Genomic DNA, 21,253 nt, shown 5'->3' with positions numbered 1-21,253 from the left:
GCACACATGTCAAGTCATATTAATGAAGATCTGGCTAAGCAATTGTGAAAGACAAATATATGAGAATGATCTTAATTTATTTTACACTGTCAACTGTTTCTTTTGAAAAATCTTGTTTGTTCAAAGTGGCGACCTGAAAATGAAGGTATCATATCGTACCTAGCAGTGTCATGGCGCAAGTAAAATCATAAAGCAACACAAATATTCCTCTCTCCTTTCAAAAAATATGTCGGATGGCACTTTAAATACAAAACAACTTTAATATGCAAACTTGTGTCAGTTCATAATTTATATAGGGAAATCCTATTCCTATGAGTTTAGTTCATGTTACAATCGGTCCCATAATTTGTGTAAATAATATTTATAATTGAACATGTTTATTCGCTCTACGGGGCGGGTATTATAATAAGTGTCATCCTCAAATCCCCCCAAGTACATGGAATGCCCGAAAAAAAGGGTTAAGACATAAAATGATATTTTGTAAAGAATAAGTTTACTAGAGATTTGTCATGAGACCTATAGAATATTTACATTACAGGACAGTATTACCTGTTCACGGAGTTTTCGATGTGTGAACATTTCAAGATCGCCATGACCACCCATCTCGTAATTACGTGGTTGGTAGTTTTTCGTTCCACAAGATTATGACCGTCATTTTTATAAGTGGTCATTATTTTTTTTAAATAAACGATGCATCGTCAACCATGGATAGAGAGGAAGAGAGAGTGAAAAAATTTCTCGCCTTTCTTTTTTCAGTGGCGTCCAGTCCCCATTGTCATGCAGACATTATGAAGTGTTTTGAGTGTCCCTCCCAATACACCTTTTGCATCGGTTGCAAAGGAAACATCTATGAAGGAAACAGAACATTTCTTAGATATACGTTATAGTAGCACAATGGAGGCCAAAACCTTTGGAACAAATTTGGCAAATAGTTCTACACAGTACAAATAAATAATTTTGTTTTGAAAAATTGAATTAGGTGCATTAAGTATACTTCGATTACTCTAGCGATCGTTTACAATAATTTGTTCTGACATCCATTTTGTATGGGGTTGATACATTGATGGCAATTTACCACAGTGATATATCGCGTCATTTCTGGGCAAATTTGTTATTCTAGATTGCCGGAATTGGACATTACATAGGGCTGATTAATTTTTTCTTGTTCTTTATTTCTGTAAAACAAGATAGGTGTCAATAAAATGACGGATCTAGATTAAGTACTTGGACATTCTAGTAAAGGCCTCGATTCACTGAATGTAAGGTATTCTATTCAGCTGCGATGACAGTTGTCAATGAGAATGGTGGGGAAAATTGTCCAGATCTTGATTTTATATGGCGACTACAATATTGTTATGTTCTTAAAGCAAAACCTTTGCCGTGTTCTTTGATATTTGGTATGACAAGTCTGTGTGACCTTTTTAACCTTTATCTTACTACTTACCCCTTGTTTGTAGCAGCAGGCTCAACATGTTTGTCCAGAAGCTGCAAGACAACCAATGTGCTTTTCAACTGTCATTCTACGTCATAATTTTTTTGTATTTGGCAGATTTCATATTATACCTTTACAGAGAGTATAAAAAGAACAATTATTGGCACCAGTTACTGTACACGTGCTTATAATTCATAAATTTTATCCAACTATGATGTCCACTGCAAAGACACAGATATTCAGAACGTCGCAAAACGATAGTTTCCAATACAGCATGAAGACATTCACCACAAAACGTTGAAAAAAAATTCAAATAGGTCTATTTTGACATAATATTTTTAAAAGAAATATTTAAAAATTATAGATTATGTTATGACGTAATGTATTGCTTTCATATTTTACTGAATAGATCAGAAGGATTGGAAACAAAGTTTTTCAACGTATACTGGTTCCTCTTCTCATGTGTAGCAATTAATGTACATGCAAAATAAAGCATAAAATTGTAAATTTTACTAGAGAGACTGCATAAGTGAAAATTTTGTACAATAGCATATAGCAATTTAAAATCTAAAATAATTTTCATCAATAAAAGATTTGTCAACGCTTGCTGCAATTTTTATTTCAAAATTCTCTGCTCTGGAAGTTTGAAATATTTAAATGCATATATATGGATTATGCATATGTATGGATTATATCAGATATATCCATCTTTTAAGGGTTTCTGATAGGATACTCTCCTCGTGAACCTTATGAGGAGAGTAGCGTATCAGAAACCCTTGGCTAACGATGCTGGATATGTGTGTGTATTTATGTTTGTGTATGTAACATTTCTTTCAGAACTTTCTATCTTATCATTTTAAAAAACCTTTATGTCTTCTTGGCCCAAATTTGGAAAATAAAATTGTCTTATCTTATAAATGCATATTTTTTCAAAGGCGCAATAGAGACATTAATTTTTTAGCAAAGTCTCATTAATCTGGAAAAAGATGTGTGAAATTGGTTTAACAACTAAAAAAGTCAAAATTCATCCTAAAGCTATAAAAAGTCTGATTTTGGGGGCGAATAAATAAAATTTTCAGGACCCTCTGAGTGCTGTGTGACATATTTTTGTAACTGTCCTCAGCTGATTTCAATTATCACTTTTCCTTTTTGTTTTCCCCAAAAAAGTCAGTAGGGACTAGTTTTGTGATCTATGGTAGGTTGCTTGGTGAGATTTTAACGTTTAATTCGTTAATACACAGTAAAGGCCAATCTTATTCCTTAAGGCCTGATATTGGAGTTGTCTCTTGGCTACACTACTACGCGTGTCAATTTCAATTATGTATATATATTGTCTTTCTTGGCATTTTACTTGCCATTCTGTTTTAATATACAATATATTTAAAGAAAATCATATTTCTTTTACCCAGAGCACTTCTGAGCCACTTCTATCTCAGATCCAGTGAGTTTTATAAAGTCATTTACGTAACAAGTGTAAGGATACGAATTGGATACATGAATTGACTAATTTTGTTTGTGGATGATACACATATAAAATTTCTAATATATTACGAAATTGTAGGATTTTTTCATGCACTTTAAACCTCTTATTTTTTTCTGTACCTCATATAAATCTATACATTTTTTTCATTAAAGAATTTTAATTGAAATGTTGCTAATTTAAATTTTATTTAAAGTCAACATCTCGTACATTCTATGCTCGTTATAATCACCTTTTTAGGGAATTTAACCTAATATCAAGTAGTCGTTTTAGGCTGACTTGTTTCATGTCAGTTATTAAGCCTATTGTTTGTTGTAAATTTGACTACGGAATGTATCCTTGATCAATACCTGGGTGATCGGCCAATAGCGGATGTTTACTCCTCCAAGGCACCTGATCCCACCTCTGTAGATTCCTGGGGTCCGTGTTTAGGTAATGTTCACAGATGCTGAGATCGATCGTTGTTCATTATTTACATTTTTTTTCATTAATTAAAACATTCATTTAGAATCCTTGTTCCTGATTTTTGTGGGGAAAAGATACTTTTGTAGCAAATGGCCTCGGTTCTTTTTTTGTTGTTGTTGTTGTTATTCCAAAGTAAGCACGGTCTAAAGATATTAGGCTGCATATATTTGAAAACTTCGTCCACTTAAATGTGTTTATACGAAAGAAATATGAAAAATGAACGAAAAAATGCAGTTGTGTTCCTTTGTAAGGCTATCATGGGTATAGGAAAGAAAAAAATGTGATTGAATTGTTTTGTCCTTTTTTTAGGGTCCTGTAGGGGCAGGGTAAAAATTTATAGTTGGTTGTATTGTTTTAAGATTTTTTCTTAAAATAAATCTAAACAGGACATTTTTTAAAAAGCTGTGCATGTATAAGATTGTTTGATTCGCTGTAGCAAATTTAACTACAATGGGAGTGAGAATTTATACCTAGGTTAAATGGTCGCTTCCTGTAATTTATCCAATGTGAAGTGCAGTATATGCATGTGAAATACATCGTCCCTTTGTCCCCCGACATTTCCTGAGCGTATGTTTCTGAATTAATATTTTCAGTTGCTTCCATGCCTGGTCTTCAGTAAAGACAAACGGTTCTAGAACAATCATGGTTTGCATTAATTCAGATGCATGATTATATATCTTTAATTTCACAATGGTTTATAAAATTTGCTTTCTCTGAAATAACATTCTTAAATCAAAGTATACAAAGATATATCTTTTTTGTGTGTGTCTGTGTGTCTTTATTTTTTTAATGTCAAGAAATAAAGTTTCGAAATTGGTTAGCATTCGCGACCCCTCCTCAAGTCAAAGCCAGGAATCATTAAAGACTCGCACAGTTTCAATATCAGACAGAATAAAACAAAGAAATCAATAAGAAAAAAGTCATTACACGTGCATCACCAATATCAGTAGATTCGCCGACATTACTGGACAAGCTTTACTCTATTTGTACTAAAACAAATCAGGGACTTGCTGGCTTGCTGTGAACGCCATGACATTTCGCTATTCAAAGATAAAATACATGTAATGCATGCGAATGGATATTATGAAAGGTTGTATAAAACTGAATGCTTCGTCTCACAAGAGCAACACATGGGCTCATCTCCCGAAATGAATGTAGAGATATAAAAAAGACACATTTTAAATAATTCGGCATTCTTAGTGTCCTTGTTTACTACCGCCGGAGTCTGAGACCCGCACAGAAAAGCCAGCATTCCTATCGATCCGAAGGTAGGTGATAAATATATTTCTGATATTAATACTCATAATAATGTAGGCCGCCACGGCGAGGAGAGCGCGAGAGGCGGTTCTAATTATGTAAATTAGTTTTTATCAATCTTGAATTACATCTCTAAACTGCGAAAGAAGGCGCTGATCTGGTCGCTCTAGAATATCAGGTCTAGGGTTATTAAACGGAGAAACTTCAGCTTCAAATATCTTTATAATTTAAAAAAAAAACAATCCCATTCTTTTCTTTGTCTGGATGATATTCACTGAGAGCATTATCAATATTTTACATTATGTATAATAATCAAATCACTACAGACTATTGTCTATTTTTGATGGCACATAGGTATTGCTGATTATAAATAGCATATCTATCTTGTTTCGGAAGAAATTAAAAAAGTTTTTTTTAATTAATTGTAAATATCATTGGTCTTTATACTCCAGACCATCTGTATATTTAAATCAAAAATTATTTGTACAAATAAAATCAAAATTGATGTCTTGAAGTTAAATAAACAAAATTTAAAATAAATCATTAAAAAAATCCAAATGAAATTATTGTTTGTTTATTTTTTTCTGGAAATTGTATAAATTTATGCATATAAAAAAGAAATATTAGTAACTTAGATATGTTGTAAATTCTTATCTATAAAAAAGAAGATATTTTTGTTTTTGTAAAAGAACACATTCATTTAACTTCAATAAAGTTTAATTTTATATCTTCGTAATGTCCCTTAAAAATAAGAATTTGAATACAAAAAATAACCGTAGGGAAATTGACATCGAAATTTAAAAAAAAACTCTGTATACATCCTTTTAAATAAAACACTAAAAGGCATTCGGTAATCATTACGTAATTAACTTCAATTCTTTGTAACCGAATAAATCCAATTTGCTCGCTAAGCTAATCACAAAAGCCGTCCATTGAACGCTGTGTAAATATTTGTTTAAATTATTTCCAATAAATCGATAGCTCGGTATTGAATTCTTTTGAGTCAATATTTTAAGATATCTTTGCGTTGAAGCGATACAATGTAACATGCAAAGGCAGGTTTGAAAGAATTGAAACAAAAAACGGGGGAAAATAAAATGAATTTTTTTAAAATTTAATTTTGTTGTTTGTTTGTTTCTTTATACTCTCTCTCAAAGGTAAATTATAGAATTATGATTTGTATAAATAATTTTTTTTTAATTGTAGAAGGACACAACTATTTTTTTCGGTCAGTTTACTGACTTTTAGAGTTCGGTGAACATTCTCGTTGAGTGTTGTCTTTTTTTTCATCCTCATAAAAATATTGTGAAAATGAATTATTACAAGGTATGATAAACAGATTAAATCATAAAAGTGCGTGGTTATCAGTGGACTTTCTCTAATTTTGACCTTATCATAAAATTTTCCCCCTTAAAACACACCTATCAAATCCATTTTGATATTGATGTTCATTATAATGACATTATATAAAAGTAAAATGCATGGATCAATTCATAAACAAGTTTATGTTAAATCGCCATTGCACGAAAGGCTTTTGAACTGTAAGGAGAAATAAATGATGACAAAGAGAGATATGACTACCTCTAATTACTGTTTATTTTATAAAAAATGATAAATGGAGCGCATGTGTACTAATCTAATAGATAAATAATAAGAAATATAACTTTTCTTTATTACATTTTTATTACAAAATAAAGAGAATATTTTTGTTTTTTTCTTTGAGTTTTCTTATATTTGTAGGAAAATCATCCAAGCATCTATGAATTTGATTACACAATAGCTGGAATATCTTTGTTATTCTGTTATTGACACTGCCAGCTTATGTAGACATTTCATCCTTTGATTATCAGCCTATATTTATTTTTCTCGAATTTATGAGTAATATTATATAAAATGTTATTGCTTTAGATTAAAAGGGAAAATGACAGATATATAGTTTTAGCATGTAAAATGGCGTAATGTTTAAAGTAAATATTACAGCAACAAAGCTTCTTGGAATGTTTTTTGTTACAACAGATAATTAAATCAACAAAGAAAATAGATTCCGTTCCTTTTCTTGTCCAGGCCTACACTGTTTTTATTACCTGTCGATTAGAGTAAACGTCAGATGGGAAATTGAAGCTAATTATGTATGCATAACACGCCTATTTTAATAAAAAATACCTATAGCCGGTGAAGATAAAATTATTAAATATAAAAGCCAATCGGTCTGTTTGCCTAGGCCCTCCTTACATTTAAATTCACACCGCTGTGTAAGCCATCTTTCACTAAAGCGTCATTGCGATAGCCTCGCCAGATAATTGGCATACGGGATCACAACCGATGAAAACCAATCAGATTTCAGCCTCGCGATTTGATTATAATAATCTGAGCGCATAACAATAATCATATTTCTGACATGCGCGTTAAGATATTCAGAAATTGCAACAGTGAAAAAGTTATTTCATTTTGAATGTGAGATACACCATGTCGCGTCGAAAGCAACCCAAACCTAGACACATAGAGGCGGAAGACGAATTAGCAAGTATTTTACAGAATGGTAAGTGAAGTCTTTATTGTTCCCGGACTTTTAAAATTGCAGTCACAGGTGTACACGAGTAATCGCACGCTATTTCTGCTGAGTGCATGAGTATCCTTCCGTTCGGCCATGTGCGTTTTGTTTACCTTTTCACGTTGAATAGTCCAGTGGGACATTTTCTCTGTAAGAAGCAGTAGCATCATTTGGACATTTAACAGATCGCTGTAGTGTATTGGATAGAGTCTGGGTGTATTTACTGTACGTTCAAAAACCATGTTGTTTTTCCAGCCCCAAAATTCCGCGAAAATCCATTGAGGTTTATTTCAAGTAGGTAAGAAATTTAACCTGTGCACTTTTTGGTGTATTAATCTAATTAATCTAATTAATATTAAGCTTCTAATAATTTTTCTTATTCAATTAATCTGGATTAAATATTTTTAAAAAATAAATATTTTGTTACATCTGAATAATCCGCAAAGCTTGCTTTTTAATTTTTTAAAGAAATTAAACTGTATTCTTGTATATACATTAATATCATTAAAAGGAAGTAATTTAAAGTACAGGTTTTGAACATTAAAGGAATGGAAAAATAAACATTTTGAGTAGACGAATCTTGTTAAATTGCCTTATAAATTATTGATTAAATTTAAATTTAATTTTTTGAAATCATATTTTTTATTTTCATTGAAATTCTGAGAACCTAGTTAAATTGACATAAATATTGAAATTGATATTCTTTGATATCGTGAATTTAATAGCAATTTTTCTACTGCCTGCACCTGCTTTGAAGTTTGAATAAGCAATCAATAATTTGTTAAAAGCTGTTTCAATGTATTTATTGGAAAAATTAATAGTAGATTAGACTTGATCCCATAAGAGTCCTTAGGTTTGATGAAATCGTTGTCTATTCCTTATCATTTATTTGCTGTAGAAAGAATTCCCAAATTCTGTATACGTGCTTGAAACTGATAAACAGGGATAATTTTAAAATATAATATCAATTGTGAAGAATTTTGCCAATATTACAAGGGTACTTGAATACGAGTAAAGCATGTCGAACACCGGGTAGAAAGTCTTACTGACATTTACAAATCAAACAAAAGATTATAATAAATCATACGTTAAAATCCAGACTTGGTATCAATGGCTATCTTTTCTATTGAAAATTTGGAGATAGTTGAGAAAACGTAAATTGATAAGACGTTGTAAGCTTCTGGATTAAAGGACAGACTACCGATTGTCGAATTTGTCTGGAAACCTCACAGACTTGGTTGCTATATGGATAAATATCAAATTAAAATATAAAGTTGTGATATTTCCTTTCCCCCCGTCCCTCGTGGGCCTATATTGTCACTTCGGCTATGTATCTCACACTTGTGTCAAAATTTTGTTTATCTGAAAATTCCCCTCTTCCTTTGGTTTGTTCATTTATGAAAATATGTGAGAAAATGCCTGGAAGAAAAAACTGTGTTTGTAAAACTATATAATTATGTTAGTGTAATTATATTGGTTGTAAATTGCTTTATACACTTGTTATTTTCTAGCTTATCTGCTCGGACACCCAAGTTATACCGCCCTGCCTCAGGGTAGATTGGACTCCATACTTTCTCTTTTAAACACTTGTCACTGATTATTTGAGACACATCATATAATTTGTTTGTCTACCCATTCCATTGTGTCAAATTCCTGTCAAAGCATTATCTGATCCAGCAAGTTAATTTTTACAACCCCCCAAAGAACAGTATCAGTATGATTTTTGTAATCAAAGAAATTTGATAAATTTTATTTGCAAGAAAGAGAATAATTTTAATATTTAAGAGTTTTTTTTATAGCAATCTTTTTTTTAATTTAACCTCAAATAAAGTTTAATGTTCAAAAAGAGAATAATATTAAATTTTGTTTGAAATTTTAAGTGTGAGTGTGTGTGTGATGAATTTTTCCTTCACAATCTATTATGCATTCAGTTATGGTCCAAGTTTTTGCAGGCATTGATTTGTGAAATGAAATGCAAGCAAGATGGATAGGAGACAATAAGACAATATCTATGACATAACAGGCAACTCTTCCCTTCAACCCAGCTGCTTCCCAAAGTCAAACTTGTGAAAACTTTGACAGGCGTTTAGCAGCAACAATTTTAAGAAAGAATGCTGAAGGCTTTAGATACAGCGAGACTGAACAAATAAATGTTATGACTGCCAGAAAGAAAATAAATAGGGGGGATATCTCTGATTTCTTCAATTTAAGTCAGGCTGTTTGCAGTGATTAATGTTGGAATGTTTTTGTTTTTCTAAAACTTAAAAAATGTATTTTAAAAAAGTGAAAGTTTTTCCTGCTAAAAGTTGTTGTTTAAAGTTTTAATTTATAAAGCTAAAAAAAAATCAAAATATTAGAGTTTTCTTTATATTTATTATTTTTTTTTTATATATAAAGAAGATTATATAATATTTCTTATTCATCTTTTAAGCCAGACAAATTTTTCTTTGTTATATAAAAAGAAAATTGGTTTAAAAAAAATCTCATCAGTTATCTCCCTTTCAATTTCTCTTGTCTGTGAATTTCTTTGACACTTTTCATGAAAGATAAATATCTGGGAATAGGATGACAGAAATATTTAATCAGGGGTCAAATGACTTATTTGTGAGAAATTTCCAGTTATTTTGGGCAGGGATGTGTTTAATATGATATGTGGCAAACACATAACATCATCGCCCCGGAATAGCGGGATGCAAAGTACACATATGTCCAGAAATTTATCAACAATCAGCCGTCTCAGGTTATGATAAGACTTTATGAGAAAGACGAGTTTACATCTTTGAATCAGTATTAAAAGAGTGGAGCGGAAGGCGACACATTAAAAATCCTATAGAGAGGGGTTTTCTGGGTGCTTATAATGGTAACAAATGAGGGGATTTGTACAACCAGGAATCACCTTAGCTGTTCTTAATACATAAGTTATAATGATGAAATATTTAAAATGGTATTATGTATCAGGTGGGATTCCTTCAGATCTAGGTCTCTGACAGACCAGCTAGTTATTGGGGAATTTACACCAGATTGCTGTGTTATATTGAAAAAAGGTTAGGAGGGAGGGGGAAAAATTCAAGTGTGATGGGGGTAATTTTATAGTCACTGAAGCAAATATTTCAAATGAGCTAAAAAAATATTAAAAAATAATTCTTATTGTCAGAGCTCAGATAAATCACCAAAAAATGTTATCTTGATCTAGTTAAAAAAAAAAACTTTCAAATTAATAGGAGTAATTGTTTTGTGCTTGAAGCAAGCATGCATGCACATGCACACACATGCAAATTGTATTGAGTCAGTATCTAGATTTTATCAGTTCAGCTGAGATTTTTTATTTTGACTCATTTATTATGATTAACTTCCTTAGTATCAAGACAACAAGTTATGAAATTCATTTAATTTCCGAGGGTGGGTCGGAAGCTGTCACTGATTTCTTTTTATTCGCAAGTCCTGTAGCAATATTTGTAAAGAAATAACAAAGAAATAATCAAATATAATAACTCGCTTGCATGTCTGATATTAATTTATAATCATGACATAAACAAATATAGCATTCATTAAGAAAAAATTAATGTTCTTTTGGAGGAAATAGCGACTTTAATATTTGAGCATATATTCATAACCTATTGATTTTACAACTAAAAAGTACTCAAACTGGCTCAAATTGGAGAGTAAACAGCCAATTATTCACAGAAGCTTTTTCTTCTATAAACTGTTGTCCTCGTGTATACATTAATCAGTCTTTTGCAAATGAATTCTCATTTTTGATGAAATTTTTTTTATTTAATAATTTTGCAATATTTTATTGCAGTGTATTATTGAAAAATTGAAAAATTGAAAACATTTAACTCTGAGTTTAAACTATACTCTTAATTTTGCAGTCTACAGTTGCTTTATAGACAATTTATGTGAGTACATTTTTGTATGTCTTGGGATCAAAGAGATTATTATTGTGTGTGCAGTCAAAATAAAAACTTTCTGGGATTGGTTTGTGGTTAAATGGTTTTGTTTGTGGTGAATTAGATTTTTTAAAATCACATTAACAATCGAGTGATGCCAATTTTAAAAGTCCACACAGGTGGGTGTCATATAATTATTTGTGGCCCAAAATTTGACTTGGGACATCAAATGATTTATATATATTTTGGCTGAATGGGGGCCCATCCTTGACCAGTGTGACTGAGCCCTAATCTTCTTGACCTCCAATGATGAAGTAAACTGGATTTAATGACTAGGTTGTGGGGTGGCCGAGCTTTAATGGTCATTCGAAGAAAAATATAATCCATTGTCCGTGGCCATAATAACCCGAGACACAGGTACACAGCTTCTCAGCTGGGTGCCCCATCATATCGCAAGATATTAAATTGCTCATTAAAATGGACATGTGAATTTTCGAATATAATAGCTGGAGGGTCAGGGCATTGTTGTGACCATGAATAAATTCAGAGATGGTTTCCTGTATTAAGCAAACATAATTCATACCTGGGTACATTCTCTTTGTGGCCATTACATAACAACGGACAAATAGTGTGAAGAAAGTACTGTAATTTGGAGAAAAAGAATGAATTTCAGAAGACGAATAATATCTCCAGGGCAATAATACAGAAATAATAGCTTATTGAAAGTGTTGTATGGGGAGAAGCTTTGTTTGTCAGGGTTTAGATGTTGACCAGAAAGTAGCCTTTGAAGTCGTCATAAACCCCTAAACAAGATTGGATTTGAAATAACTTTCATATCTTTGCCAGATAATAAAAATAAAAACACAGGGAGAAAAAGGGCCGTCAAAAGTAATTGACAGAGCAGAGTTATTCCCCCTATTTGATAATGGCTTACTTCATCCATGACACAAATGACTGCAGGGCTTAGTTCAGAAGAGATTAATTCAGAATCTTATCAGAAGGCACCTTTTTTCTGATTGCTAAATAAGAAACACTTTATAATAGAATTTGTCAGCTTTTTCGGAACTTTAAAGTCGAGGCATAAATGTTTTGCTGTATGGAAACCCTCTATGAATGGAGAGCAATATATATCGGTACTAATCAGACATCGCCTATGATTTAGAGTTTTGCGACTCAATATCATATAATCTCCCTCAAGTATATCTCTCCCGTCCCAAGACAAATTCCAGGGTTGCTATATCAGTGCGTAAACCACATAGAAAGATTTCTAGTTATTATTTTTACCGTTATTTCCAAAAGTGTCATTGGCACAAAAGAAACATTGAAATATACCGGATAAGGTATGACAGTTTCCCCTGGGCTTGATGTATGTATCGTGTACCCAGGCACAAATTTGGGCTACAATTCAAACAGCCGATTAAATTTTGAGTACATGTGTGATATGCATTATAGAATATCATTGATATATGTTTGACGTTTGAAGTGGTGGCAATTTATTACCGCTAGTATCCAAGCAAAAACTCTCTCCCGCTTAAGTTATTGTTCGTCTCATAAAAGAAATTATCATAAATCTTTTGATACCTTTAGAAAAAGAGATGAGAATTTGGCGAAAACATTATAACACTTTCAATAGTTCAGTACTTAATAGATCACTATTCTGATTTTTTCACGACTACCCAGAAATTTCGAGCATGTTGAAATTAACTGAGAAACTGGATAAATTTAAAGAAAAACCGATTTTGAATAGATAGGGAGATTTGTAACTGATTAAATAGGGTTAATCAGGCCAAGCTAATATTTGATACGTTACTTATTATGACAAGACCCTTGATTTAACAAGTTAATTTTTCTTTGTGAATGGATACTGTTAAAGGCAGATTATCTAAAGAATCAAAATAAGTCAATAGATTGTACCAACTCACAGGTGTCTGCTTAAAAAAATCGCCGTTTTTTTTTTTGTTGTTGTCCACTGATCGATGTTTGCACAGGATGAAATGAGAAACGTCAAAAGAAATTTAGTAACCTGAGATAATCTTTCACACTGCTCAGTTAATTGATAGATATAATTAAATGATTGGACTTGCTCAGGTGTAGGGAAATAGATGACAGGATTGCTTCCCTTTGATGTGGGTGTCAAGCAAGATGTCATCATTTAATGCTAAGACAAATAAATTCAAGTGAGCGGGGATTGCCTAAAACTTTACAAATAATTCTTGTGTTTATTTGATTGAGCCCCACTGTGTTATCTTTTATCCCATTTAAAACATCTGATTTCTACTCAATTGTTTTTCCTCAAAACAGAAGTAAATTATTCAGAAGGAAAAATAGGCTTCTATAAAATATATATTAATTTCAACTATTGCTGATTTTTAGGGGGGAAAATATCATTTCCTTAAAGTGGGAATTAGATATTTAAGAACATGCACTTTGCAATTTTTACCTTAGCATGCTAAAACAGATTTAAACTTGTGCTAGGTTATTTGATAATTTCTATAAGTATATGTCAATAAATTTGAATAAATTTCCTAAAGCTTGGCACATATTTATGTAATTTCCATCGCCCGGTTAAATGCAAATATTGATCCATATAGGATGATAGTCTTTCATATTGGTATAAATTATATTATCACGCATAAACTTTGAATTCACAGGTAGATTTTAACTGACCTTTTCATTTTGCTGTGTAAAATTATTCTAAAATTTAATATGATACTGTGTCTTATTTCATGATTTTCTGCCTTGCAGATTTTGATATCCTATCAATGAGCTTTGGATTTTCTGAATTATAATCAACTTCAAAGAAACCAAGATATAAAAATTCCAAATTGCAAATTTAAAACCATGGGTCCCATACTCTGATAAAAGAGAGCAAATATTTGCTTATTAGATATAAAATTTTGCTTCGATCCGTCCATGTAAAGCTTTATTAGGTAATATCAAATTAAAATCGAAACTCTCTTGTTGAATCTGGGGAAGATTTTCTTGTCCAACCCCAAGCCATCATAGATTCTAAGGATTTTCAAGTAGACTTAGAAAACATAATAAAAACCCATTCATTCACATGCAGTATATATTTTCACTTTTCCTGTTTTTGCTTGAGAATGGCACCATTTTTTATTTTTCTTCATCTGAAACTGTAACTGTCGAGATTGATCCGTGATTAACTTATTGGAATCTCTGCTAATACACTGAATTTAAAGCCCGAGTCATTTTAGAGATACTGACCCCATTTTGGAATGTACATCATATCTTTATAGATTTCATGAAATCTCGACCTGTCAGCCCTAATATCCTTTGCATGGTTCAGATAGATGTTAATTGTTTTAATTCAAGTCTTTGAACCACAACACAGAAATTTGATCAATTTGATATAAATATGAAATTTCGGAAAATGACATGTTCATAACGGGGAGAAGTATCGAATAACCAGCTGTGTGTGGTCCCCTTAAACCAATGCCATGGTTCAGACCAGGAGATCAATATAGGATAGATTTCAACATATGAGAAAAAAAGCCCATCATGATCTAATGAGAAATATTTATGAAAAAGAGAGATATGATTTTTTTTTTACTCCCTTCTTAACATATGTTGACTGTTAAATATCTTTGAATTACAATCAATAGATAAAAGGGAATAATCTGTATTTTGACATTGAGCGGTGAGGTTCCAAAAGCTAAACACACAACTACTTCAACAAGAATCAAAGAGGAAGAAAATTGTGAAAGGTTTTATGGCAAACTTGTTATTAATCAGGCAAAGAAAGAGTTTTGAAAATTGAGACGGAATGTAAATAGAAGGGGGTTTGTGATCTTTTTTGTGAACAGCCATGCTGGGAGCAATTAGACACACTGAGGGGATATTTGTCAGTTTCTAGGGAGGGCCACTGAGACTTCTAGGGTCTGGTATCATTCTGTATTTTTTCACCCAGTGGCATTATCACCACCAGTGAAAGTCAGAGCAGCAGTTAGAGAAGAGAATAAAACCCTTATCTTCAAACATCAGCAGCTTTTGCTTGGGTTATGATAGCTAAGTCGGGTTATGATAGCTGAATTGGAATCTGTTTTATATTATTATACGAATTTTGTTTTTGCACCACCTTTTTCCCTCTTTGTTCAATGTAGCTGATTTTAAAGATTTAAAATTGAAAGATGGGCTTGTTACCAGAGTTCTGTTTTGTTTCACTGTCTTATAAATAAGAATTCATGGGATTTTTGGTAAAATTCTTTGAGGACTATATATAAGAATAAAAAGTTGCATGATATTTGGAAAGATTCAATGTACCCTTAAACAGTATCGATCACAATTATATTTATGCACTTTAAATTTTTTTTTTAATTTGCTCTAAGGAAAAAAATTTGTTCATCACAGAGGAAAAAAATATAGAAATTCAACTTTAGTTAAGAGTACAGTTAGTTAGGGTACGTACAAATATTTAATGTGTCCAAATAATGGTCAAATGGTCACTTATTGTATGCTTGCTCAAAAAATATTGATAATGTTTCAGAAAGTGTGAATTGAGGAAAACAGCAGATATTAGGAAAGTTAAGTTTATACAAACTTTAAGAAAGTAAGATGTCAGAGGACTCAATTGAACACATAAATGACATTCTGAGCTTTACTCTCAATGTTTTGGGTTCATAAATTAGTACTTGTTAAAAGTCGAACAGTACAGGAGACCTAAGGGTTTGTGTATAGGAAGAACTTGACCAAATATTTCACGTAATGTTTATTGTAATATTTCTTTTTAAAAAGAATATGAGTTATTGACATAATATATTTGTATAGGTTTAGTCCTATTTAATTCTGTACATGCAATTGACTCAATTCTGGATGTGGAGAAATCGAGAACTTTTCAGGGAAATATGACAACTGTTTCAACACAGCCCCAGAAATTCCAATGTTGATTCAGTGGCCAAATTTTATGAAAATATATTAATATCAATGAAATATTTGTAAAGTCAATAGAGAGTTCTGTCAAGTCAAAGTGAATGTATTCTCTTTAAGTGGGACATGAAAGGGGGATTTAAGTTTGTAACAATGCATCTCCACGCATACATTTAAATCAAATACATTGTCCAAATATTGTCCAATATTGGTTACAGTTCTATAGGTAACAGCTTCTGACTTTTTGAAATGCAACCATTTGACAGGGTAAACAAACAGAAGCGGGGCGAGAGATGAAACGGAACAATTCCGTGGGTCTCGATACTGCCCGATATACGCGTGTGTGTGTCTATGGGAGGGGTCAGATGTTCCATGTTTATTTTCATGACTTAATATGCTCAACTTTTTATTAATAGTCTATTGAAGGCTATTGAAATGTAAAAAAAGAAAGATGAACTAATCTATAAGTTTCTTTAGTCAAAAATACAGTTCAGAAATTGGGTCTGTTTTAAAATAAAAAGTAGAACATTTTTGAAAATGATATTATTAACTGTGTAGAAGGGTTTTTCCTACTCATTTTTCAGAATTCTTCATGCACTCCAAAATAAGTAGTTTGTGAGAAAAGATTATATTTTATCCTTTCAAAAGCAATTTTATTCTTGTGCATTTACCGTGAGAAAGTCAATAAGAGAAAATTACTCATGAAACCTTTAATAAGTATTTTCATCGACAGAATATGAAATATGTTATTAAAATATGTCTAAAATTAACATTAACTAATTGATTCAAGGAAGAGATTGAAGCATGTGACTTTAGTTATTGGTAACAAGTGATGCCGAATAAGAGCATGGAAGTCTACACAGCCATAACTACTGGGCATGAAATTTGACATGCCCACACACAGAAAAGCACAATTATTCCATGCAAAAAATCATTTTGACATCTTTTACAACAGTTATAGGTTTGTTTCCACATAAAAATACCATGATAAGCCTTGAAGTATTGTTTTTCTCCTGCTGTCAAAGTTTGCATCCCTCCACAGATAAGTTTGGATACCCCTTTTCAATTATTCCAATGTTTATCAGATGCGATCAGTAACAGAAAAAGAACCTGCCAAAATTTTATCACTGTTTTAAAGTCCCCTTTTCTATTGGTGCAGAAGAGCAAAAAAATATCTTCATGAAATATTTGATATCTCTGAAATCAATCTTAGAAGTTGTCAAAACTTTTCATATTAACACCCTTCCGAATTATGAAATATTTGTTAGTGGGGAGTAGCTCTTGTCAAAATCTTGTATCAGTGTACTTCAAACTGTGTTAGAAAATGAAAGAAGATACTTTTTTGTGACAGTTTTGTTTATTTTGGAGCACTGACATTTTGACAGGATATATATACTTTTGATTTTTTTTAATTGCTTGAAATACTTGACTGAGAAATCATAATAATTTTTTTAAAGTGCCTAAGAATGACAAATGGGTTTTCAAATAAAATGGATTTGAGAGCAGATTATGGAAAATACCTGGTCAGTTTTTATCTTGACTTTTCATCCCTCTGTTCATCCTTGAATGGATCTCATACTTTATATCCATCTGATGGTCATGGCTCTCACAGGGTCATAATTATATGATCACAGGTTGCCCGAATGAATTTCAGGTCGTCCAAATAAAATATCAATTGAAACAAAACTTAATGTGAAAATTGTTTAAGATTTGTTATGATAATTAGTAGAAGTTGTGTTTTTTGTATTAAAAAATGTAAACCAGACATTTTTGGAATGTAAAGATGTCTTCTAGTATTTTATCAAACAAAAATATAAGCAGAATCAGACATGCAGAATGCTAAAGTTTGTAGCTTAAAATATTCATTTTCACTTGCCATGAAGGCTTAAATAAATAGGGTCAAATAACCCTGGACTGAATTAATCAGGTGTTATATTACAGTGGACACCCAACATGGCTGTCTAGCATCATTATGATCAGAAAGTTGTAGGGGAAATGCAAGATGTTACAATGATGATTATTACTATTTATATTTAAGGTGATTGTTGACTAAGTTGGCATATTTTATATCTCAAATAAAACTTTATTAAAGACTTTTAGTAAAAATTGCATCAGCTGATTGATCGAACGCAGATTTGGCAGAAAAAAAAATCTACTCGGCTGTCATGTTTTGAAGGTCTTATGAAGTTTAGTTTAAAATATTAAACATCATTATTAGGCCTTAATATTCCCAACTTGTCCCAGGTCGTCATTTGGGCGAGCCAGACTGAAAATCAGGTCGTCCGAAATCATGTGAGGGTGGAAATGACGAGGTGACGAGCGCGAATGTCGAACCCTGCTCTCAACATAATTATAGACTTTAGGAAAACAGGGCTTTAAAAATGAAATATGAACGAATAATCGGATCACTATTATGACATGGAAAATTACATCCTAAGATTGAATTTCCAAAATAATTTTCTTTTGAAAGAGTTCTGTAGGGACATTAAATATGAATGAACTGATAAAATTTCATGGGAAAATTGAAAGCACTAGGATTCTGGGCAGATCTACTAAGCCAAAAGTACACTAGAAGACGTTTAATAGCCATAATTTTATTATTTTGACATGAATTTTAGGATGGGAGGTGGCCATCTCCTTTTTCATTCTACAGGAGTAGGTCAAGGGTGAGTGCTTCGGCCTTTGTTGTTGATGCATTCCCTTTGTGGTGTTTTGGGACACAATGCAGCGACAGTCAATGATGTTGGTAAAGTTGTGAAATGGTCCATATTTCACTTTTGTCAGAGTTAAGATGTAAAAACTGAACCAGGTAATGAAACAATAGTGGCCAGGTGTGAGAGTGTCAAAAAGCTGAGTGACACTTATACCAACCGCAGAAAAAAAGAGGTAATGAACCACACATACAGGCTTTATGTTTGTTAAGTTTTACTGGTGTTCATATTATTTCTTATGGTATTAAGGTTTAGTGCACATATCTTTGAGGTCTGAGGTATCTTAAGATGGTATTACATCAATTTTTAATCACCATGCTGCTGTTTTTAACAAAATTTTAACTGAAAAAAATGTGAGGTGCATCTCTTTCTGTAGAATAAATAAATTGCTCTCTGTCTGTGCAGCTATTTCTCTGTCTGTCTCTTTATTCATGAATATCATTTTTTTTCCCCTCATTCGCTGTAAATTCATCTTTGCTCTAGGTTTAACAGGTAAAAGAGATTTTGTTGATAGATAATTTTCTAAAGAATTTGGAAGTTTACATGTAGAAATGTTCCAATCTGTAATTGTTAAAAAAATTCAAAGTGTTTAAAAATTGACATTTTCCCCCTAATTTTACTGTTGAGATGGATTTGAACTTTAAGATTAAATAGGTAAATTAAAAAGTACACGTACATCACATGTACTGCAAAGTTTTCCCATGAATCTGAGCAGAGCTTGGAAAGGATCTCCCTAAATTTCATCAGATAGTTAGGAATTACTTGCTTGAATGGGAAACCAGTATCTGGCAGATTCGCTCAATTGAAGACAACATTATTGTATATCCGATTTTAATGAAATCTTGAGGAATATGTTTTGGGAAAGAAAAGATAATGCAGGGAAAGAAGAGGAATTAAGTAAATCAGTCTTAATGCATTTATCCTATATTTCATTGATAAACCAGTAAAATATTTGAGGAAGCCCACTATAAAAAGATAAAACTTTTTTCTTCTCTCTCTTTCTGATTAACATATTGCCTATTCTTTGCTTTAGGGCTGGAATACATCCTTCATTTAAAATATTGTTTATGACTCCTGGAAAAAAATATATGTGAAATAATGCTTTTTGAAAAGAAAAATTTAAATGTAGCTTTTTATCAAGGTTATCTATTTGTATATCAGATAAGTATAAAAATACAAAAATAATGATTATTTGGTATCTTACCATGTGTCACAGGTACAAATACCCTACAGGCATGGATGTAAGATTGCAAAACTGCAGATAAAATTCTGATAAGGGTTAGAACATTTAAGTTATGAATTATCTTAACATAAAAATGATTATATTAAACAAAAAGGACCATAAAAATTGCATTTTTTCCTTATTGCCAAGGGGAGACAACTCAGTCTTTTCACAACAATGCACTTATGAAAGAGACAAGGGCAGACATATGGCATCTGAAAAGTTTTATTTATTTTTTTTTTTAGTTGGATGAAGCATAAGTACACAACTTAGCTTTAAATTTACATGTATCATGTATGGCTATGTCATAAATATGATTTTTGCTGCATTTAATACTTGACATATGGTGCTGTATTTCTATATGTTAAAAAAGAATAAATCGCTTTATTAAATTAATCTGCAACACTCTTATTACAGTATCTATGTTTGTAAATAAAACTCCATAAAAAAATTCTTTTAGAAATTGTCTTCTTTCCTATTTTTCTTTCCTCAGTATTATCTGATATGAATTATCATCTTTGAATTCTTTTCGTAGATCCCGAGCCTAGCCCTGTCACTACTTCCTGTCCGAGTTCTGAAGATGCCCATGTCTGTGGAAAATGTCGGGAGGAGTTCCTAGGATTGGAGGAGTTCCTGTCTCATAAAAAGGTGTGCAGCAGTAAAGTTGTTTTGGTTTACGAGGGTAAAGACAGTGAAAACACTGAAAACAGTGACCCCGACTTTGGTGATCTGAACCCGCCATTAAAAGTTCCGCGATATTCTGACCCTGAGGAGTATAACTGTGGGGGGTCGGACGGTGAAGGAACAGACTTCATGGATAATTTTGATGACGACGAAAATGAAATAATGGATGCCGAGGACCAGGAAATAGCCAATGAGGAGATAGATGAGGACCTGATGAAGATCTCTATGATGAATGCTGCGGCGGCGGCAGAGGAGGAAATCTCTGGGGACAGTGAGGAGGATGAGGAGAACAATAACATGACGGACAGTAAGAGTGAGGAGAAGTGTTCCGAGGACAATAAAGACAAAACAACAGGTGCCCTCCCAGGGCCCCTCATGTTCCCATTCTCACAATTCCTACCCACAAACTCTAATGTCACCTTGGAGCCCATGAATGCCACTCGTGCAGCAGTGGCCCAGTTTGCTGAGAACAATTTAGCACCAGCAGAAATTGCTTTGTTGCACTCCACTCTTTTCAATTTACAGCAGCAGCAGATCTTGCAACTTCAGTTGATTCAGCAACTACAGTTACAAGTAAACATGGGAGGCACCCCCACCACCTCTCCCCTGCCATTTTTGCCACCAGTTTTGCCCTCACAATCATCATCTCAGGAATTCAACAATCCTAAACCTCAGAG

The 21,253-nt window shown here is 32.3% G+C and overlaps 1 protein-coding gene across 2 annotated transcripts in view; it reads left to right on the top strand.

Moving 5' to 3' along the window:
- Nucleotides 1-6,974: 6,974 nt before the first annotated feature.
- The window catches only part of LOC134248983 (sal-like protein 3), a 39,015-nt gene continuing 24,736 nt past the window's right edge, over nucleotides 6,975-21,253 (top strand). Inside the window, exons 1-3 of one of the 2 annotated variants that reach the window (XM_062731360.1) lie at nucleotides 6,975-7,173; nucleotides 7,441-7,479; nucleotides 20,428-21,253. The exon at nucleotides 20,428-21,253 is cut by the window's right edge and continues 236 nt beyond it. In XM_062731360.1, coding sequence (XP_062587344.1) covers nucleotides 7,101-7,173; nucleotides 7,441-7,479; nucleotides 20,428-21,253 — 938 coding nt within the window. In that variant the 5' untranslated portion in view covers nucleotides 6,975-7,100. The remainder of the gene's footprint in view (nucleotides 7,174-7,440; nucleotides 7,480-20,427) is intronic. The other variant, XM_062731361.1, reaches the window with a different exon arrangement.

Source organism: Saccostrea cucullata, unplaced genomic scaffold (assembly GCF_032062105.1).
Source record: "Saccostrea cucullata isolate Sc308-1 unplaced genomic scaffold, CSIRO_AGI_Scuc_v1 ctg1884, whole genome shotgun sequence".
Classification (NCBI taxonomy): Eukaryota; Metazoa; Mollusca; class Bivalvia; order Ostreida; family Ostreidae; genus Saccostrea; species Saccostrea cuccullata.
The sequence above is the reverse complement of the archived record's forward strand: the minus strand, read 5'-3'. Positions and strand labels throughout refer to the sequence as shown.